At 36.7% G+C, this 23652-nt stretch overlaps 1 protein-coding gene across 6 annotated transcripts in view; it reads right to left on the bottom strand.

Annotated features, from left to right (window-relative positions):
• Nucleotides 1–23652, bottom strand: part of SEPTIN10 (septin 10) — a 66873-nt gene that overhangs the window by 38940 nt on the left and 4281 nt on the right. For 5 of the 6 annotated variants that reach the window (XM_053890487.1, XM_019434601.2, XM_019434605.2 and 2 more), the window contains one exon: nt 296–364. In XM_053890487.1, the coding sequence (XP_053746462.1) occupies nt 296–364 (69 nt within the window). Of the gene's footprint in view, nt 1–295; nt 365–11634; nt 11752–23652 lie in introns of those variants that run through there. The other variant, XM_019434604.2, reaches the window with a different exon arrangement.

The following is a 23652-nucleotide window of genomic DNA, read 5'->3' as shown; positions in this document are numbered from 1 at the left end:
AGTTCTCTATACCCACCAAGTTCTGTAAGCATGCCCAGCAAAAGCAGTGCTAGTCCTCCTACTGAATGCTCTGGAAGCAGTCAAGAGTTTTAGTTTGTTTCAAGTCCCATACATCAGTAAGAGACACTGAAAACATTCAACAATTATTCAATCTATTACTGATTTTCAATTTCAATCAACATAAAAGTTAATTTACATTCAAGGTACAAACAAAATGTCAGGTCTCTGAGCAGTTATTTTGAAATCCTATAGGTATGTGGAGTACAATATGGCTCTATTTGAAAGATATACTCACTTTCTGTTCATCATCAGATACTTGTGAGGATGGACAAGTTGTTTTTGTTGGCATGTGAGACTGAAAGAGCTAAAAAAAATATATATATATTAAAAAAAATATTACTCTAAAAAACCCTATATCTAAATAATATATCCATGTTAAAAAGGAATTTAAAAATTTTCATTATCATCAAGTTGTCACTTGTAATCTACACACTTGACTCATGTTTAAAACCATGGTTTCCTTGCTGGATAAATATATGCAATATATAATATATATTAAAACATTTACCCACATATGCAAAAATATTATAAAAGAGTAAACTCCCATTTACATCCAGGAAAACAAAGAACATTACTTTTACTTAAAAGACTTTACAGGATTAAAAAGGGAAAATAAGCTATTTCACTAAAAAAATACTCTAAGAGCCAAGGAGATATTCAAAATTAGGTACTTGCCACAGAAGCATGCCAGAGTAAATACAATTGTTAACGATCCAATTTTAGTACATTTAAGAAAGCAGTGATTTAAAAATCTGAACAAGTCCTGGGGCATCTGGGTGGCTCAGTCAATCATCCAACTTCGGCGCAGGTCATGATCTCACTGTTCATGGGCTCAAGCCCCACATTGGGCTCTGTGCTGATGGCTCAAAGCCTGGAGCCTGCTTTGGATTCTGTGTGTGTGTGTGTGTGTGTCTCTCTCTCTGCCCGTCCTCTGCTCGCACTATGTCACTCTCTCTCTCAAAAATAAATAAACATAAATGAATTAAAAAAAACTTAAACAAGTCCTTTAGTTATCCAACTAAAATAGAAATAATTATCATTTATAGAATTCCTATTATATGTCTATCACTATGCAGCTCATTAAGTATATTTTCTTATTTAACTATGTTTATTATTTTCTGAGCTATACATATTCAAGGCTTCTATAAAATTAAATAAATTACTCCAAATCATAAAAGCCAGTATCCTGTAGACATAGGTCTGATCTGCCTGCAAAGCAGATATTCCTTCTACTACTGTCCCAAGTTGTAAACCAAACACATATTCACTGTTTGCAACAGTGAGGAATGGGGGGAAAAAGGTACAAGAGAAGTTGTGGGAATTTCAAATCCATACTACCTCAAAAACTGCTATCCTACTTTTGACTACACAAGATACTAAGGAAATGTGGCATTTTTAAAAAAGCAGTAAAATGGATTATAGTAAGAAAAATGCAAACAGTGCCAATAAGAAAACTGCAAAATAAGTTCCCTTCCTACCCTTGACTTGCTAGTACTTCAGCAAACCTATGTATACTTCCAGAGACAGACCATACATGTATGAACATAAGTGAATATGCAGGTGTCTTTGTTTATATAAATGGTAGTGGTCTATTGCTCTGCATTGTGATTTTTTTTCCCTTAATCTCTCCTGAAAACTGCTTCTAGTATGTAGATCTACTACATTCATTCTGTGGTATAGTATTCTGTTTTGTATATGACAATATATGATGAAAGGGAGAAGAACCTTACCACTGTAGCAAGAAAATAGTGTTTCTGGCACCATGCACACCCATACACACACCCGCCCCCATACACACACACACTGGGATTGTGAATGCAATCTCACAGATAGACAGGTATATATCATAACTGGATTTTACAGAAAGCTAACAACAATCTACCTCTGTACATTCTGGGTAACAGAAGCTTTTGAAGGCTGGCCTTGTGACTTAACCACTACACATACAACTGAACACATTGTTCCAACATGAAATGACTCCTGTAAGTTGGAAGATGTCCTTATATAAAAGCACACAACAAAAGCTCTGTGATGAACACTTACAGATAATAGCCATATTTTCATAATTTAAAAAGTGAAAATTACATAATGATACAAAGCACATCAAATTGGCCTAAGGTTTTGTTTTTTAATTATATATATACTTCACCTTACTCCCTCCATCCAGCTGTCTCACCTCTGGTCATTGTGTGGCATGTAGGCAGTAGCTCATGTCCCTCTCCTATGCCAGAACAGAAAAGTAAGAAAGAACTAAGGGAAAGAGCAATGGTAGTTACAGACATGTGGAGAAAGAGATCATTAAAGGCCAAAGCAGTTTTCAGAGAAGACAATAATATTGAAATGAGTCAGGAAAGTGGTATATATACCAAGAGAGAAGGTGGCATTTAGGGTAGAAAAAAATCCCTAAGCACTGGAGCGAGGTAAAATTTTGTATTTGGGGAAAGTAAATCATGAGTACAGTAGTTTGGTACAGGGAAAAAAAAAGTTCATTGTCTCCTTTTGCTATTATGAATGAGGTTATGAAGGAGGATGAGAAACAGATTAGAGACAAGAGATGAGTAGCTGACTGAGGAATTTTGAAGAGTCTATCTCAAGAGTCTCACTTGTTGGTAAAGGCAAAGAAGTACCACAGAACACAACTGTTTGGGGACCCTGTTGAGAGCCTTGCCTTAGATAAATCGAGTAAAAGTGTAGAACATCCCATGCTGAATGCTACTTCCTGATGTAAAAAAAAATATGGTAAGAAAGTAGCTTTAGGGTTTTAATGTAATGAATAGCATATTTTTGTTAAATGCTTGCTTAGTAAGCAATTCGGTTGATAAGTAAAATTTGCTTAAAAAAACAGGATAAGTTTTGTACTAGTTCATCATTAAATTCTGACTAATAAAACCTAGGTTATTTTTCTGTCATTTATGTAAGCTCATTTCAAAGATCTGCTTTTGATTATTCACTTCCTGTGTTTCTGAATACCTGCCAAAAAGTCTACTTAATATCTCTGTGGATAAAAGTTTTGATCAGGAAGTATGAATGAGTCACATAAAAATATTATAAATAGTTGTTTTTAATATTTTCCACTGCTGCTACCTGACTAGTCAAATTTCCAAAACAAGTTTTAGAATAAAAAGGTTTTAATAAATTAACAGGACATTATTGAAGGTAAAATAAGAAGGGGACAAGAGCTGACCAAGTCCTTCTAGTGGCAAAACCTAAATTAAAACAAAACAAAACAAAACAACAAACTGGAAGTGAAATTCCAGTCTGCAATATCAATGATCACTTACTATGTGTAAATCACTGTGCTGGGTACCAGGGTCTCAAGAGGAGTAAGACACAGCCCTGACCTTAAGAACTTACCTCTGAGAAACACAAACTCATGACAGACAATCACAGTCTCATCCTAAGTTAGACTAATGAAACCACTACCTACACTCGATTATGCAGTTTGCTTTTACACTTTGTTTTAAATACATATATACATCATACATTCACAAACACATATATATTTAAATCTATACATACACTACCTAGAAGTAAAAAACATATAGTACCTTTAATTCCTGGCAAAGTCTAACACACTTTTTTTTAAGTTATAATATATAATGAATCATGGGAAAAAAAGTACCAAAACATTGAGATAGCTGAAGGAAATTTCTTCAAAATTTCACTTTGGGGAGTATCGGCAATACAACAGAGGTGGCACACAATTGTTCTGGGTCCCTAGGGAGACATATAGTAGATGACCTTTTTCCTATCAGCCAATTATGGGGAAACATTTGCTGATTCTTTCACAAAATACATTAGATAACAAGTTTCCTTACTTGTAAACATTCTTGAAACTGCCCCTTTCTCTAGGTATAACAATGAGCCTTAGAGGAAAAGAAATGTGACTTGGTTTTAATAGCTTCATTTTAATTTTATTTTCCCACAATTTTTATCTTTATAAAATTAATCAAAGTCTCAGGATACAAAATCAATGTACAGAAATTAGTTGCATTCTTATACACTAATAATGAAGCAACAGAAAGACAAATAAAGAAACTGATCCCATTCACAATTGCACCAAGAACCATAAAATACCTAGGAATTAACCTAACCAAAGATGTAAAAGATCTGTATGCTGAAAACTATAGAAAGCTTATGAAGGAAATTGAAGAAGCTATAAAGAAATGGAAAAACATTCTGTGCTCATGGATTGGAAGAACAAATATTGTTAAAATGTCAATACTACCCAAAGCAATCTACACATTTAATGCAATCCCAATCAAAATTGTACCAGCATTCTTCTCGAAGCTAGAACAAGCAATCCTAAAACATGCATGGAACCACAAAAGGCCCCGAATAGCTAAAGTAATTTTGAAGAAGACCAAAGCAGGGGGCATCACAATCCCAGCCTTTAGCCTCTACTACAAAGCTGTAATCATCAAGATAGCATGGTATTGGCACAAAAACAGGCACATAGACCAAGGAATAGAATAGAGACTCCAGAATTGGACCCACAAAAGTATGGCCAGCTAATCTTTGACAAAGCAGGAAAGAAAATCCAATGGAAAAAAGACAGTCTCTTTAACAAATAGTGCTGGGAGAACTGGACAGCAACACACAGAAGAATTAAACTAGACCATTTTCTTACACCATTCACAAAAATAAACTCAAAATGGATGAAGGACCTGAATGTGAGACAGGAAACCATCAAAACCCTAGAGAAGAAGCAGGAAAAAACATCTCTGACCTCAGCTGCAGCAATTTCTTACTTGACACATCCCCAAAGGCAAGGGAATTAAAAGCAAAAATGAACTATTAGGACCTCATGAAGATAAAAAGCTTCTGCACTGCAAAGGAAACAATCAACAAAACTAAAAGGCAACCGCAGGAATGGGAAAAGATATTTGCAAATGACATTATCTGACAAAGGACTAGTATCCAAAATTTATAAAGAACTCACCAAACTCCGCACCCGAAAAAAAAAAATTATCCAGTGAAGAAATGGGCAGAAGACATGAATAGACACTTCTCTAAAGAAAACATCCAGATGGCCAACAGGCACATGAAAAGATGCTCAACATCACGCCTCATCAGGGAAATACAAATCAAAACCACACTGAGATTACCACCTCGTGCTGGTCAGAGTGGCTAAAATGAACAAATCAGGAGACTATAGATGCTGGAGAGGATGTGGAGAAACGGGAACCCTCTTGCACTGTTGGTGGAAATGAAAACTGGTGCAGCTGCTCTAGAAAACACTGTGGAGGTTCCTCAAAAAATTAAAAATAGATCTACCCTATGACCCAGCAATAGCACTGCTAGGAATTTACCCAAGGGATACAGGAGTGCTGATGCATAGGGGCACTTGTACCCCAATGTTTACAGCAGCACTTTCAACAATAGCCAAATTATGGAAAGAGCCTAAATGTCCATCAACTGATGAATGGATAAAGGAATTGTGCTTTATATATACAATGGAATACTACGTGGCAATGAGAAAGAATGAAATATGGCCTTTTGTAGCAACATGGATGGAACTGGAGAGTGTTATGCTAAGTGAAATAAGCCATACACGGAAAGACAGATACCATATGTTTTCACTCTTATGTGGATCCTGAGAAACTTACCAGAAACCCATGGGGGAGCGGAAGGAAAAAAAAAAAAGGTTAGAGAGGGAGAGCCAAACCATAAGAGACTCTTAAAAACTGAGAACAATCTGAGGGTTGATGGGGGGGTAGGAGGGAGGGGAGGGTGGGTGATGGGCATTGAGGAGGGCATCTTTTTGGATGAGCACTGGGTGTTGTATAGAATCCAATTTGACAATAAATATCGTATTAAAAAGAAATTAATCAAAGAACCAAAGTTTTCAAACTGTCCCCTGGTGTGTTTCTTGGAGTCCTTTAGGACCAAAAAAAAAAAAAAAAAAAGTAAGAGACAACGAAAAGCAGAGAGTGGTCAAAATAATTACCTAGGCCTATTGTATGGCTTAGAGTTCTTTGAAAGATTCCACAGACTCATTGATTAAAATCATTTTATTAAATCTTCAGGTTAAGGAAACTTTAAAATAAACTTAAGAGTGTTGATCTAAAATTTTCCTAAAAACAAGTGCTAACATTACCTGATTCTAGAAGTGGATGCTAATTACACCCCAGGGGAAAAAGAAAGAATTCAACTGAAACCAGTGAGACTGGGCAGTGTAAGGCAAAGCAACACATTGGCCTCCTATGTGCACACCTGGATCTCCTCCAGGGCAGTCTCAGTTTAAGGCAGTTTGGGGTGGTCTAAATCCCATCAAAATATCACCTCAATTTTACCATCATCTCCAGTAAATATAAAAGTTAGAGGGTAAATACAAAGTCTAATATTCAGCCTCAAAAGATCAAGACATGTAAATTCTTGATAGTAGTTCATGTGATAAAAAATTAGGGGTATCAAGGTTAACAAAAGTTTACAGTAATACATGGCTGCTTAAAATAATAAATGTAATCTTATCTTGAAGTTACCTTCCTACTCTTAATTAGAAATGGGAGTACTTTATGTTTATTATAGGAAAAAATAGCATTTCTAATCATGTCATTTTAATAACACTGCAATGAACATCCATTTTGTGGTATAGTACTTACATCTCCCTTCCAGCAAGAACTAGCCCTTTGGCTACAAAGAATGCAGTTGGCTGATAGCTTCCAGCTTTAGAGCCTTCAGGATGCACAGTATTCCACCCAAGACCACTCCTTCCTGGCAGCCCCTAGCCCAGGACTGAGCACAAAGAGCGTGTCAGGGCCTGGCCCCTTCTGCACTAGGTGAGCCCCCCCTAACAGGCAGTCAGAGTGGTCTCCACTGGGTTGGCCCAGACTGCCAGACCTGAATATCCTCTGAGGCTCTCTCTGCCAAGTTCTGCTTCAGCTTCTTTCCTTTCACAGCTGTCAAAATCTGCATCAGAGCCTGAAGCCTTTTCCTTTCCAGTACTGCTTCCTCCCTGTCTCCTACAGGCATTACCTCCCCTCCCTGCTTCTCACTCCCAATCTATTTCTAACACTCTTAACTTCAGCATCTGCTTCCCAGAGGACCCAAGGGGACACACCTGTATAAACATCAATCATTTTGTACATCTGATAATTTCCTCATGATAAATTCCTAGTATCAAAGGTATGAACATATTGTCCTGATCAAAGGTATGAACATATTGTCAAACTCCTCCTCAAAAAGGCTATATACCTGCTCACATTTCCAAAATTAGTATGTTCAAAAAAAAAAACCAAAAAATAAAATTTGTATGTTCATTTCACTATGAAGTCATCAATACAGTATATTAACACTTTTTAAGTGTTTGTCAAGTTCACAGGCAAACACTGACATCTTAATTTGACGTCCACTATTTTGAGTATTTTTTTCAGAATATTTTCATAAATCTTAAATTCATGTTTTCCCCCATTTGCCCATCGGGGTATCCCCTTTTTTGTTCCTCTTATTAACAAAAGCTGTTAGATATAACTGTGCTTCTCATGTGTATTACAAATATCTTTTCCTGATTTGTCACTGACTCTTTCAATTTTCATAGAGTCCAATCCATGTTTTCCTTTCTGGTTTCTTCCTTAAATGTGAAGCTTAAAAAATCTTTTCATACCCTGAGGTTCAAAAAAATCCATCTGAATTTTTTCCAAGTTCTTTAAGGGTTTCATGTCTTACACATAAATTTTTAAGCCTTCTAAAAATTATTTTCTAGCACTGCGTGAGTCAAGGCAATCCGAATTTTTCCCAACATTCTTAGCCTATTGCTCTATCAAGGGATAGCAAAGTATATTCAAACATCTCTATAGTCTGTTTTAGGGAAATGAGTTCCCAAGGGAAAACTTAGCATGCATGAATGGACTAGAGAGGTCAATCTGACACAGTGAAGAGAAATTACTGAATGACTAGAGCTGCCTAGCAAGAGTGGAATGGGCTGTCCCCATAAGGATTCAGTTAGTGGCCCGGGGGGGGGGGGGGAGTTTAAACAGTGACACAGTCATCAACTGGACACACAGAGCCAATTCCTTCACTGAGTGAGAAGCAAAAATAATGAACTTCTAAGGTCTCTTTCAACTCAGATTTTATGACTGTATAACTATAAGCAAGCAGTGAGGAAAAAGTATGTGATATGGAGAATGAAGAATGAGCCATGGAAACTGCATGCTCAGACAAGGGGAAGTAAGGACAGGCATGACATAATTGCATCTAGTTGATGTGAAAAGGCTTTTTGGAACTAAATCTCAAAGGCTATTAAAATGAAATGTAGACAGCTTGAATTCCTGGGAGAGGGAGCATGTTCCATGTAGACTCATGAAAAAAAGCCAGTCAAATTTGAAAAGTAAATGGGAAAAGCAAGCAAATGGGAAAAGGAGCTGAAGAAGGGGGGAAGGCAGAAGAAATTCATTAGAAGGACTTAGGGGCACCTGGGTGGCTCAGTTGGTTGACAGTATGACTCTTGATTTCAGTTCAGATCATGATTCCAGGGACATGAGACTGAGCCCCACGTCGGGCTCTGAGCTGAATGGGGAGCCTGCTTAAGATTCTCTTTCTTTCTCTTTTTGTCCCTCTCCTGGGCTTGTGTGCACTCTCTCTAAAAAGTAAAAAAATAGGGGTTCAGTCAGTTAAGTGTCTGACTTCAGCTAAGGTCATGATCTCAAGATTCGTGGGTTTGAGCCCAGCCACCCAAGCCTACAGCCTGTTTTGGATTCTGTGTCTCCCTCTCTCTCTGCCCCTCCTCCACTTGCATTCTGTCTCTCTCTCTAAAATAAATAGACATAAAAAAATAAATTAAATTAAATTAAATTAAATTAAAAGACTTAAAATTGACATGGAATATCTGGGAAAAAAGAATACTGAGGAGTCAGTATGAAGACTATCAATATACTGCTTTTTATTTATTCCACAAATGTACACAATACTTACTAAAAGGTTTTCCATCTTCAGGACAGAATAACAAAGGTGAATAAGCCAATATCCTTGCAATTTAAATTTTAGTACTGTGGGGAGACATGCATTCAACTTATAAACACCACAGTAGCTCGGGGTATACTGAACCCTGCATGGTCAGAGAAGGTACTGCCAAGAAAAGCCTTGAGCAAAGACTTGAAGGAGAAATAGGAATATTCCTAGCAAATGGGAAAAGAAAGTAGAGGAATCAATGTGTGCAAAAGCATGCAAGTATACTAGGAAAGCTAGGAAAACTGCAGTAAGCTCATTATCATTCAAGCCTAAGGAGGCTTAAGGTTAAGTGCAAGGTGGACAGAAGAGGTAAGCCTGGACAAGGAAACAGGGGGCTGGACATCCACTCTGCCTTAGAGTGAAGCCATGCCCACCTTCAAAGCCATGCCCATGGTAATTTGGTAGATGTTACTGTGAGGCAGGAAAGAAAATGAGATAAATCAGCACTGGTTTGATGCAATTTTGGAAATACTGAGTTTAAGGTTTTCATGAGCGCTCTGGATCCCTCAAGGAGATTCTACATAACCACTGAAGTCTTCAGTCAAGTGTATAATTAATCTAGGGTAACTTTTACATGATTATTAAAAATAAATACAGTGGTGGGACACCTGGGTAGCTCAGTCAGTTAAGCATCCAACTTTGGCTCAAGTCATGATCTTGCAGTTCGTTGAGTTCAAGCCCCACGTTGGGCTCTATGCTGACAGCTCAGAGCCTGGAGCCTGCTTCGGATTCTGTGACTCCCTCTCTCTCTGCTCCTCCCCCACTCATGTTCTCTCTCTGTCTCTCTCTCAAAAATAAACATTAACAATAAATAAATAAATAAATAAATAAATAAATAAATAAATAAATAAATAAATACAGTGATAATTCCCATTTCTCTTGAAGTTGCCACTGATTCCCTAAGACTGGAATTCATCCATATTGGTAATTCTTCCACATTTTAGAGCACTAAAAATTTAACCTAACTCACTAAGCCAGTCAGTCTTGATTTTTAGACTGAACATAGTTAATGCTATATATTACTAGTAACAGGCTGCAGTTTAGAAAGTATTATCCTATTTTTACAAGTCAGAAAAAGATAAATCTTTTTTAAAAAAAGGAAGAAGTTCCATATAAGTCTATGTTGAAATACTTTTTTTACAAAAAATTGGAAATGATAGTTATGAAAATTAAGGTTAATGACATGATGTGATATTAAGTAGCAAAATAAGAATATAAAACTGTATTGACACCATGGTTACAGATTATTTATGCATATGGACAAACACCTGGAGTCTGATTCTTAGAGGGAAGAGAATACTACCTTTTCTTCTTGATAACCATTAATATTATCATTTATGTGAATTTAACAGAGACTAACAGAATATAAGTATTTTTCAAATATCTATAAAAATGCATTTATTCAAAAGGTATGTATTGAATGACTACTATGTTCCAGGAACTATCCTAGGTATGGGGGAAGTATAACTGAGCAAAACAGAAAAAAGTCCTGGCCATCAGGGAGCTTCCATTCCAGTTAGGGAAAGACAGGCATAAAGCAGACACTGCTAATAAAAGAGAATAATAAACACAATAAAGAAAAATAAGACAAGAAAGGGGGACAGGAAATGTGGAGGTGGCATGAGTGAGGAGAGATCATTTTGGTTTTGTTTTTAAAGATTTTACTTTTTTTAAGTAATCTCTATACCCAACGTTGGCTCAAACTCGAAACCCTGAGATCAAGAGTTGCATGCTCTACTGACTGAGCCAGCCAGGTGCCCTGAGGTTAGAGAAGGCCTAACTGGAAAGGTGGTAAGTATGTCCTGAAGACGTAGGAGTTAGGGGACCTGAAGGAGTTAAGGGAGGAGAGCAGATGAAGGGGCTATCTGGAGGAAGAGCATTCCAGGCAGAAGGAATTAAACCATTGCAAGGATCCTGAGGCAGATGTTGCTGTTGGTATGAGGAACATCAAGGAGGCCAATGTGGCTGGTGGCTGCAGGGGAGGAAGGGAGATGCAGAGGGGTCAGAGAGAAATGAGAGCCAAATTATGTAAGGACTGGCTTTGAAGAGTTTTTAGCATAAGAAAGACATGATTTCTCTTTGTATTAAATAGTTCGCTACAGCTACTATGTTGAGAGTAGACTAAAGAATGGCAAGGCAAATGGAACTAGAGTGTATTATGCTAAGTGAAGTAAGTCAGTCAGAGAAAGATAAATATATGATTTCACTCATATGTGGAATTTAAGAAACAAAACAGATGAACATAGGGGAAGGGAAGGAAAAATAAGATAAAAAGAGGGAGGCAAACTGTAGAGACTCTTAAATTCAGAGAACAAATTGAGGCTGGCTGGAGGGGTGTTGGGTAGGGGGAATGAGCTAAATGGGTGATGGGCACTAAGGAGAGTACTTGTTGGGATGAGGACTGGGTGTTATATGCAAGTGATAAATCACTAAATCCTACTCCTGAAATTAATATACTATATGTTAACTAACTTGGATTTAAATAAAATTCAAAAATTCAAAAAAATAATGGCAACACAGAAACAGGTAGACTGGTTAAGAAGCTACTATGTTAATTCAAGAAAAGAGATCATGGCAGAATGTGAATGATGTAAGAGGTAAGACATGGTTAAATTCTGGATCTACCTCAAAAGTAGAACTTGTTGAGAGGCACCTGGCTGGTCAGTAGGTTAAGACTTCGACTTTGGCTCAGGTTATGATCTCACCATTTGTGAATTCGAGCCCCACATTGGGATCTGTGCTGACAGCTCAGAGCCTGGAGCCTGGTTTGGATTCTGTGTGTGTGTCTCTCTCTGCTCCTCCCCAACGTGAGCTCTGTCTCAGTCTCTCTCAAAAATAAACAAACATTAAAAAAAAATTAGAACTTGTTGAATGTTCAATGTGGGATGTAAAGAGATATAGAGAATGGTTTCCAAGTTTTTTATTTGAGCAACATGGAGGAGGGAGCTTCCACTTACTGGAACTGGGAAGACAATAGAATGAGGACTGTGGAAGGTCAGGAGTTCTCTCTGAAACATATTAAATTGGAAATGCCTATTAGATGCTGAAGTGGAGGTACTAGGTAGGTAGCTGGATAGACAAGTTAAGAGTGAAGGATCTCTAGATCACAGGTGAAAATTCTGAAGTCATCAGTACATGGCAAGTAGTCAATGCTACAGGAAGAGATGAAATCACCCACGGAGTAAAAGGTATTTAGAAAAGAAAAGGGATCACAGAAGTGAACGCTGGGGGAACTCCAACATTTAAAGGCTGGGGAACTGAGGAGCAACCAGTCTAAGTGACTGAGAAAGATCAGCCAAAGAGGGTGAAAGAAATCCAGATATATGTGGAATCCTGGAAGACAGGTAAAGAAAGCCTTTGGGGGAGGAGAGAGTATGCCACTATCATTCCTTTACATATTGTGTGTGGTTGTTTTCAGGCCACAACAGAGTTGCATAGTTGTGAGAGACCATCTGGCTTACAACGCTGAAAATACTATTTGACCCTATAAAGAAAACCCTTAATCTAGAAGATCCTTAATCTAGAAGAATTAGAGGGCAAATAAATGAAGAAAATGTGGTACAATTTTCAGGCAGCACCAAGGCCTCCGGAGTCCAGTGGTCATGACTTAAGAGTGAGACCATTCAGCATGATTACCCTCAATCTTATTCAGCTGTGAGGCTGCATGAGCAGAGTCTGGAGATAGTATAATTTCACTGTGTGTGGCTTTTGCCAGTGGAGAATGATGAAGCAAGGAAGGGAACTGAGACACGCAAGGAAATGACTATAAATGTTATGAGGAAGGACTTACAACTGGGCAAAAAGGGGAAAGAGCATGGAAGACATGAAGGAAGGGAAAAGGTAGTAGGAACAACAGGTCAGGTCAAAGAATTGTGGGACTTGGTACCACAGGGAGTAAACAGAAAAGGTAGGAGGTGTGGCTGAGTGGACTGCCTGGAGGGGCCGCATTTACAGGGAATAACAAGGTCAAGATATTAACCACAAGAAGGACAGGTGAAAGCAGGGAACAGAATACAAGACATTGAAGGAGAAGAGGCCAAAAACTGAAAGGCAGGGTACTGAAAGGATAATCCATGTGGATACTGAAATCCCATAGAATTACCACAGATCTAATGTTGGAGAATCACAGGGAGCCAGTACCTACACCATCAAGCATGGAGGCAGATAAGTTTCAGAGATGAATGTAACAGAGAGATAGTGAGTATACAGTGGGATAGCTGATTGAAAGTCAAGAGAGAATGTTTAGGGAGGAGAGGAGAATGATCTGGAAGTGGCAATGAGGAGTAAAGGGTCAACCAGGCCATCTCCAGGTTTTGTGCTACAAGAGGTATCCATTAGTGACAGGAATCCTTGAAACGTAGCTCTCGCAAATCTCCTCTGGGAAAAGTTTAGTCACATGTAAATTTAGTAAAACATTACTATATTCTGACTAAAATAACCAATACGTAAGGAAGGCTTAATCCATTTTAACCCAAGAAAAGCAGTGGGCAGAACTCTTTAGGGAGCTGTGAAACATGACACAGGTAATAAATAAATGAAATTTTTTATTGCCGCTCTTTTATACACTTTGGCAAAAAGGAGTATCGCAGTGTGATGATGCCCTGTTCCCTCTCTATGCCAATCCTTTTGTCCTAGACCATAGTCTCCTTTGGTACTATGGCCTCACTAAGGCCCTACAGGATTTGACCACCATCTATTTCTGCAGCTTCATGTTGTTTTTGATGACCCCTTTTGGCATGTTTTCAGACATGCCAAATTTCTACCCCAGCAATTATCATTACCTCTGCTTGGATACCCTTTCTATCCTTGGTCCCATACAAAACCTCCTCCTCTCAAGGAGCTTAATGAAGAGGAGGCAGTTAAACAAGAAAGCAAAGTGTGGTCAATATCATGAAGGAAAGAGAGTGATGTGAGCCAGAGCAGTCAAAGGAGAGGGGGAGGTAGATTTCCAACAAGGTGCAAATGCAATTCAATGTGGAAAGGATAGTGTTTTTTAAAAATGGTACCAGAGGGACGCCTGGGTGGCTCAGTTAGTTAAGCATCAGATTTGAGTTCAGGTCATGATATCGAAGTCCATGAATTCAAGCCCCACATCAGGCTCTGCACTGACAGCTCAGAGCCTGGAGTCTGCTTTGGATTCTCTCTCTCTCTCTCTCTCTCTCTCTCTCTCTGCCCCTCGCTCACTTGCACTCTGTCTCTGTCTCTCAAAAAAAAATAAACATTTAAAAAAAAATTTTTAAATGGTGCCAGAATAATTAAGATTCCAATATCTCCCCCCAAAAAACAAAAACAAAAACAAAAAAGGAACCTGGTAACATATACAAAAATTAACTCAAAACAGATTGTATACATAAAACCTTGTGGCCTTAGGTTAGACAAAAACTTCTTAGCTACCACACCAAAAGCATGATCCATAAAAGAAAAAAATGATAAATTGAACCTAATAAACCAAAAAAGCTTCTGCTCTTCAAGACACTGTTAAGAGAATGAAAACTCAAGACACATACTTTGATTGATAAAACATTTGTAAATTATTTATATCATAAAGGAATATGAAAAACGTATCTTTTTAAAACTTGTACAACTCAATAATTATACAATAACTTAATTTTAAAAATGGGAAAATATTTGAACAGATACTTCACCAGGAATACAGAGATGGCAAATAAGCAAATGACAGTAGCTCAACATCATCACTCATTAGATAAAGCCAAATAAATTACAAGATATGACTATATACCTATAAAAATGACTTTTTAAAAAACTAACAATACTGGCAAAGATGCAGAGCAACAAGGGTTCTCAGTCATTAATGTTAGGAAGGCAAATTGGTACAAACATTTCGGAAAACAGTTTGACAGCTTCTTAAATACATACCTACCATTCTACTCAGCAATCTTACTCCTAGATATCAACCCAGATGAAATAAAAAACTTATATTCACATAAAAGCCTGTATGTGAACGTACACAGTGATTTTATTCAAAACTGTTAAAAACTGGAAACAGCCCAAGTATTCCTCAAATAAAGAATGAACAAACTCAACTGTGATACATCCATACAATGGAGTACTACTCAGCAATAAAAAGGAACATGCAACAACATGGACAAATCTCAAAAGTATTGCTTTCAGTGAAAGAAGCCAGCTCAAGGCTACAATAATTCCATATGTAGGACACTCTGGTAAAGGCAAAACAACAGGAGCAGAAAACTGATCAGTGATTGTCAGAGATGGAGGAGGACTACAAAGAAGCACAAAGGAATAACAGGGGATGGAAATGGTGATAGAAATGTTCTATATCTTTGATTATAGTTGTAGTTACACACAACTATATGTGTTCATCAAAACTCCTAAGACTTTATAATAAAAAAGGGTAAATTTCACTACACATAAATTATACCTCAATAAAAAAGCTTAATTTATGAAGATATAACAAAATTTTCTAACTAAACATAAGTAATCAATTCACGAGAAAGCAGAAGCTAACAAAAACTTAGAATATGTGAGGATAAACTAGGTCATTGAGACAACAAATGATAATTTGTAAGCAGCAATAAAAAAGTAAATATACACCAAAATAAGCAAATGCAAAAGGAGATTAAAATATTTTCTCCAATTGCTCAAATTACAATTCAGTATGAAGTTCTTTTGGCTCTCAGAGTTAGGTGGAAACTGCATATTAGATTTCTTTTCTATACAACAGAATCTCTGTTACCATATGACAAGCAGCCTGTCTTCTCCCAAAACAGAGATCCCCTAGAAATGATCTCAATGGCCCATGTCACAGTAGAGAAGAATTGACATGACATCAGTATAAATGTATGGCTTAAGAAGGCTGTTAGAATTAATTGCTTATGGTGGCAACAGACGCAAACTGTTGGAGCACTAAATAACTGCCAAAGCCATGTAGGAGGGCCTGGGACAAGGAGGTACAACAACAACATAAACAAAACAAGACTTCTCAGCAAAATTTGAGAAAGTTAAGCCTCATCCCTCCAAAATGAAAATAACAGTTCTGAGCTCCTAGGGTTGGGAAGATAAATGTGATATTACAACTAAAGTACTTGTCACAGTGAATGCACTTTAGCATTTGGTATTATCCAATTACCCCAGTGGATTTACTCAAAGCAGCAAAGGAGAAAACCATATAAAAATGTATCTTGAATACTTTAACTTTTGCAAAGATCTTTAAAGATTACTAGACCACTAAAAAAAGTAAAAGTATGTACAAAGAAATTGAAAATAATGGGTAAAGTTCACTTTAGTTTTTAAAAAAAAAAAAACCTTAAAAAATTTTAAGTGAATTTTCTCTTGATTGGTAAATACAATTAAAAGGCATCTCATGTTCAGGCATCTGGGTGGCTTAGTTGGTTAAGCATCCAAGTCTTGATTTTGGCTCAGGTCATGATCTCACAGTTCGTGAGCCCTCCCTCGGGCTCCACACTGTCAGTGCAGAGCCTGCTTGGGATTCTTTCTCCCTCTCTCTCTGCCCCTCCCCCCACTCGCTCTCACTCTCTCTCAAAATAAATAAATAAACATTTAAAAAAAAACAACAAAGATATCTTTTTATTTTCAAAACTGATTCAATCATCTCTGGCTTAATCCGCAGTGCAAAGTAACATTCCAGCTAAAAGGTATACATTCAACTAAGGAAAATATTGCTGTGCACATTTTATATTCATCTATGAAAAAAACAGCATACAGATGACTCACAAAATACCTTTCTACACATATCATAATAAACAGAATAACAGGACTCTTTGCTGTCTCTATAAGCATAGCTCACACAGAAGGTAGGATAAACTTGACCTAGTTCTTAAGAGGAGAGGTAAAAGGAGATCAGAGAAGATGTCTCATGGTTCTCCCATCTTCTCTTTGGTAAATCCCTGGGTCATATGACAATAGGCTGTCTGAAACTAGTTTGAAGGGGCTAGAGCACCCATTATGCCTGGCAAGGACCTGCAGGGCCAGATCATCCTCCTGGTCTTACCCCACATCCAAATCTCAAACACAATTAACTTTTCTTTCCCAATGGTAGCCCCTTCTTCTTCCTAAGTATATATTACTTTGTTCAACATATGGCATTATTTTAGTTTATTTTTCAATTTAATACATTACTCAAGTCTGATATTCCAGCAAATAATCCTGTGTCTCCTATCTAATTTCTACGTCTGGTCATAAGCATTTCTGGGACCTATCTTTTGTTAACTAAATGATGACTATGCAATCTCTAAAATACTGCCATATATTTACTTTTTTACATCTGTCAGTTGTCTCAGGTTTAGTATCAGATTATGTAGGATTCCTTAAATGGAAAAAGACCTGGGACAGCATTAAATGGAACTTGGCTGAGAGGGTATATCTTTATCCCTCTCCCCTAATAGAGGTTCTACAGCCTTAGCTCTCCCATGTTCCTATCACAGAAACTACCACTTCCTGTCACTTCAGTTTTCAAGCATCTTCCCCTATAAGAGAAAGACGTAGAAGTGAAATTCTAAAGCCTAGGGTCCTTCTCCTCAGCTTGTATCTCCCTTAGGATACATTTCAAAAATCTTTCACATGCTGTTTGCCTTTACCTTCCTTTCTAGCCTCAATACCCAGTTCACTTTTTAAAATTTGCCCCAACAATTTATTTACTCTGTAACTTAAAATGATCTAGTGTCTGAAAAAACAGACTGAAAGAAACTGAAAATTCTAGAATTCCCAATGTAATCAATTCATGGTTACTGAGAGAATATGGTAACCATGTTTCTTCAAACCAAGGTCTAAAGGGATCATGTACTAAGACACCTGGCACTGTTCCAGGACTCAAGACTTCTCTAGGTAAAACTGTAATCACACACCTTCATTTGTCTATGATAATATGGTTTATAGAGAGCCAAAGGGAAACCTGTACATCTGACGTAACATTATTTAAATTGAACAAAACAGAGAAGGAAAAGGGGGCTGCCAAAATATAATACTGAACAACTTTAAGACTGGCAAACAAGGGAGGGGTGCCTGAGTGGCTCAGTCAGTTGAGCATCCAACTCTTGATTTCGGCTGAGGTTGTGATCCCAGGGTCATGGGATATAGCCCTGACTGGGGCTCTGAGCTGAACATGGAGCCCACTTGAGATTCTCTCTCTCCCTCTGCCCCTCTCCTCAGCTCGTGCTTGCTCTCTCTCCCTCTCTCTCTCTCTCTAAAAAAAAAAAAAGACTGGCAAACAAAATTCACCTTTAAAAGAAGCAATGGAATAATACTGGGCAATGAGAAAGAATGAAATATGGCCTCTTGTAGCAACATGGATGGAACTAGAGAGTGTTATGCTAAGTGAAATAAGTCATACAGAGAAAGACAGATACCATATGTTTTCACTCATATGTGGATCCTGAGAAACTTAACAGAAGACCATGGGGGAAGGGGAAGGAAAAAAAAAAAAGTTAGAAGGGAGGGAGCCAAACCATAAGAGACTCTTAAAAACTGAGGGTTGATGGGGGGGGTAGGAAGGAGGGGAAAGTGGGTGATGGGCATTGAGGAGGGCACCTGTTGGGATGAGCACTGGGTGTTGTATGGAAACCAATTTGACAATAAATTTCATATATAAAAATAAATAAATAAATAAATAAATAAATAAATAAATAAATAAAATTTAAAACATAAGGAAATAATTTTTTTAAAAAAGAAAACAGAAAGAAAATCCTACAGTTACGACATCTTGAAGGGGGAGGAATTGTTTTAAAGAAGGGACCAGCAACAAGAAATTCTGAAATATTAAATAACTAATAAAATGTGTCCATTAAATTTAGCAATAAAGACGTCTTCCTAAGAAAAAAAAAGAAGAAGATGTTCTGGAATGAACTTTGAGTTCTACTATACTTAAACTATTTTAGCTAAATCCTCAATGAAAAATCTCTAGACTGGGGTACCTGGGTGGCTCATTCCATTAAGCGTTCGACTCTTGATTTTGGCTCAGGTCATGATCTTGCATTTTTGGGTTTAAGCCCCTCATCAGGCTCTGAGCTATCAATGTGGAGCCTGCTTGGGATCCTCCCCGTCTATCTCTGCCCCTCACCCACGCATGGCCCCCCTTTCTCAAAATAAAAAAAAACTTAAAAAAAAAAGAAAAATCTCTATACTTGCTAAGAAATGCAAAAAAGAGCAGTTAATTTCAAATAAGTGTAACTGCCAAAGACAAATTTTCAAAAATGGGAAGAATATTAGAGCACAACATGCATATTTACTAAAGGTAATACTAACAAAATCTAAATGCTATATCCCAGTCTACTACAACATAATATTTATTTTAAAGGTATTTAAAATGAGTTTTTAATCTTTTATTTATGTTATTGAGACTATAAATGTGATTCCTACTTCCCTGATCTTCAAACCAGTAGTAGATACATATCTTACAAGGTGTTAAGTAAATTTTTAAAATACAGCACCATCTAAATCAAATTTCCTTCCAATAAATGACAAGAAATTGTAAAAATTAAAGTTCCCAGTAAAAGAGCTTTTAGAATCAGGTATTTTATATTAGGAATACTTAAAATCTTAAGCAGAGAAAGCTATATTTAATATGATTAAAAATGAGGTCTGATACATATTCCTAAAGAGAGAAAATCTATTTGTAGTAAAATATAAAATTTTAAAAGCACCCTTCTTCTTCCTCCTCTTCCACACACTGAAATACATACATACATACCAGTACAAATAGGTATAGTCTGGGACTATGTTAGGATCAAAATCAGTCTGGAAATACCTAAAAGATATGACACTATCTGTGTCCAGCCTGGATGAAGGTGGAGCTTCATGAAAGCATAAATGTAGACTAAGAAATAGCTCCTGGCTACCTACAAGAATTCATAATTTAAGCATTTAACATTGAACAAGAATAAAATGATTCAAGGTGAACTTATTTTCCATATAAAATGTAATCAACATCTGTCCTAAACAATATAAAATCATGGTATGAAGGATACAAAGAATATTACAGGCTCTCTTCCTGAAGACAGATCATTTAATAGAGGGGGAAAATGCAAGGCTCATTAAAATTTAATTGATGCAAAAAGTTAAGTAACAATACAAACATAAGTTAGGAAGTATTACAAGGTAGCATGTGACTAAGTGGCAAACAAGTAGTATGACAGATTGTCGAGGATTAGAATTCTCTGGAAAAGTTTTAGAGAAGGTGAGAAAGGAACTTGGTCTTTCATTATCCCATAATGATTATAGGATATGGATCAGTAGGAAAGAAGTCTCTCCAGATGACGAAATGAAAATACATCAAGGCACTGAGGTGGTCATTAATTCCAAGACGTGAAAGTAAAGAATTAAGAATCACAACTTTGAAATGGAAAATAAAATGAGGGAAGCCTCTAAGATACAAACATCCTCACTGAAAGATAACTAAAAAAGAAACATAAGAGTTCTGAAGCATTGCAGCTGAAAGAGGAAATGACAAATACAGATAAGAACTGAAAAAATATGGATACCATTTAAAAGTTTTCGTAAGTGGGAATTTATAGGTGCTTTTCTCAGGAGAAAGGAAAAGGTAGTTAATGTTATTTCAAGATCTATTATCGCAGTCAGCAATATATAACTATATAGTCAAGATCTTTTGAAATAAAACTTATGCAATTACTAATAAGGGGCATCCTGGAGACTGGCAGAAACAATATGCCAAGAGCAGATCTCACCATCACCAGCTATGATTCCATCAGCAAAATACAAAACTTTCAGAGTCTTGATGTCCTCTTCTCTTAAAAAAAACAAAACAAAAAAAACCTGGAAACCTGAGTATCAAGCGAGATTTAATATAACTCTTTAAATAATAAAGGTAGAATGAAAATGAAAATAAAACATACCCAAATTTGTGGGACACAGCTAAAGCCATGCTGTGAGGAAAGTTCACACCATCAAGTCCATATATTAGAAACGAGGAAGTCTCAAATCAATGATCTGAGGTCTGCCGTAAAAACTTAGAAAAAGAGCAAAATAAACCGAAAACAAGCAAATGAAAGGAAATAAAGATCATAAATCAGTTATATTTAAAACAGAAAAACAAGGGCACCTGGGTGGCTCAGTTAAGCATCAGACTTCCGCTCAGGTTATGATCTAACGGTTTGTGATATCAAGCCCTGCATCAGGCACAGAGCCTGCTTCAGATCCTCTGTCTCCCTCTCTCTCTCTGCCCTCCCCTGCTCCTGCTCTCTCTCTCTCTCTCAAAATAAACTTTAAAATAAATGAATAAATAAATAAAATAGAAAAACAACAGAGAAAAATCAATGAAACAAAGCAGGTTCTTTGAAAAGATGAATGAAATTGACAAACTTCTAACAAGACTGACCAAGAAAGGCAGAAGACACAATATAACCCTATTAGGAATGGAACAGGGAGGGATGCCTGGGTGGCTCAGGTGGTTAAGTGTCTGACTTGGCTCAGGTCAAGACCTCACACTCTGAGTTCAGGCCCAGCATCCAGGCTCTCTGCTGACAGTGCAGAGCCAGCTTCAGATCCTCTGTCCCCACTCCACCCCCTTCTCTCTGCCCCTCCCCTCCACCCACATCCTTTCTCTCTCACACAAATAAAACATTAAAATTCAAAAAAAAAAAAAAGAAATGGAACAGGGAATATTATTACAGGCCCCAAAGACATCAATATAAGGGAATATTATTAACAACTTCATACACATAAAAATAACAACTTAGAAGGAATGGATCACAAAACCACCCACTACCACAACTCACCCAATATGAAATAATATTAATAGCCACATAACAACTAAGGAAATTAAATTTGTAATTTTAAAACTATAAAAAGGAAATCTCCACGCCCAGATGGTTTCACTAAAGAAGTCTATCAAACATTTAAGGAAGAATTAACACCAATACTATACATACAGTCTCTTCCAGAAAAAGGAGGGAACACTTCCCAATTAATTTTATGAAACTATTATTACCCTGATACCAAACTAAATAAAGACAATACAAAAACCTACAGACCAAAATCCCTTGTGAATTTGATAGAACATCTACAAAAAAATCTACATCTGTGATAAAAGACTGAATGTTTTCCCCCCATCACAAACAAAGCAAGTATGTCTGTTCTCACCACTCTTATTCAAATAATGTTACAAGTCCTAACCAGCATAAATAAGGCAGCAAGAGGCAAACAGACTAGAAAGAAAGAAATAAAACTGTCTCTATGTGTAAATGACAAGATTTTCTATGAAGAAAATCCCAAGGAATCTAGGAGGAATCCCAGTTCCTAGAATAAATGAATTCAGTAAGGTCAAAGGATACAAGATAAACATACAAAAATCAACTGTATTTCCACATGTTAACACTGAATATGTGGACAATAAAATTAAAAATGCAATACAATTTACAATTGCTTAAAAAATGAAATGGGTTTAAATCTAGTAAAACATACAGGACTTGTATGCTGAAAACTACATAATGCTGATGAAAGAAATGAAAGAAAATATAAAGAAATTGGAAGAGATACCATGTCTATAAATTGGAAGATTCAACATAGTAGAGACTTCAATTCTCCCTAAATTGATATACAGATTTAATACAATTCCTATCAAAATCCTACCAAAATTCTCTGTAGATATAGACAAGACTATTCTAAAACTTATAATGAAAGGCACAGTAACTAGAATAGCCAAAATAATTTCTGAAAAAATAAGAATAAAGTGAGAGGAATAAGTCTACTCTATTTCAAAACTTACATAGCTACAAGAATCAAGACTATGTGCTAGTGCTAATAGGGAACCCAGAAATAGATCCACACAGGTATGTTCAAATGGTTTTTTGGCAAAGGGCAAAAGCAATTCAATAGAGGATAGACAATATTTTCAATAAACGGTACTGGAGCATCTGTAGGCCAAAAAGTTACACTTGATCTAAGTCTTACACCTTATACAAAAATTAACTCAAAATGGGTCATGGGCTTAAATGTAAAACACAAACCACAAAACTTTTAGGAGAAAAATAAGAAAACGTTTGAGATCTAGGGTTAGGCAATGAGCTCTTAGACTTGACACCAAAAGTATAATCCATAGGAGGAAAAACATAAAATAGATTTAATCGAAATTGAAAATTTTTGCTCTGCAAAAGACTCTGTTAAGAGGATGAAACAACAACAACAACAACAACAACAACAACAACAACACAACAGACTGAGAAAACATTTGCAAACTATGTATCAAGAAAGGACTAGCATCCAGAACATATTTAAAAAGAAAACTCTAAAATCAACAGTAAACAAAATCCAATTCAAAAATGGGCTAAAGAAATGAAGAGACATTTCACTTGAGAATATGCAGATGACAAGCCCATGAAAAGATGCTAATATCATTAGCCACTAGGGAAATGCAAATTAAAACCACATACCTGTGATACATACATACATATATACCTATCAGAACGTCTAAATAAAAAATAGGAACACTAAATGCTGATGATCCCTCATAACATCTCTGGTGGGAATGGAAAACAGTACAGAAACTCTGGGAAACAGTTTAGCAGTTTCTCATTAAAACTAAACATGCAACTGCCATGTGACCCAGCAACTACACTCCTGGCAATTTATCCCAGAGGATTGAAGACTTATGTTTTCTTTTTTTATATATATACTAAATATAATTTATTGTCA

This window comes from Panthera pardus, unplaced genomic scaffold (genome assembly GCF_024362965.1).
Source record: "Panthera pardus isolate Hobbes unplaced genomic scaffold, ASM2436296v1 HiC_scaffold_25, whole genome shotgun sequence".
Classification (NCBI taxonomy): Eukaryota; Metazoa; Chordata; class Mammalia; order Carnivora; family Felidae; genus Panthera; species Panthera pardus.
The sequence above is the reverse complement of the archived record's forward strand: the minus strand, read 5'-3'. Positions and strand labels throughout refer to the sequence as shown.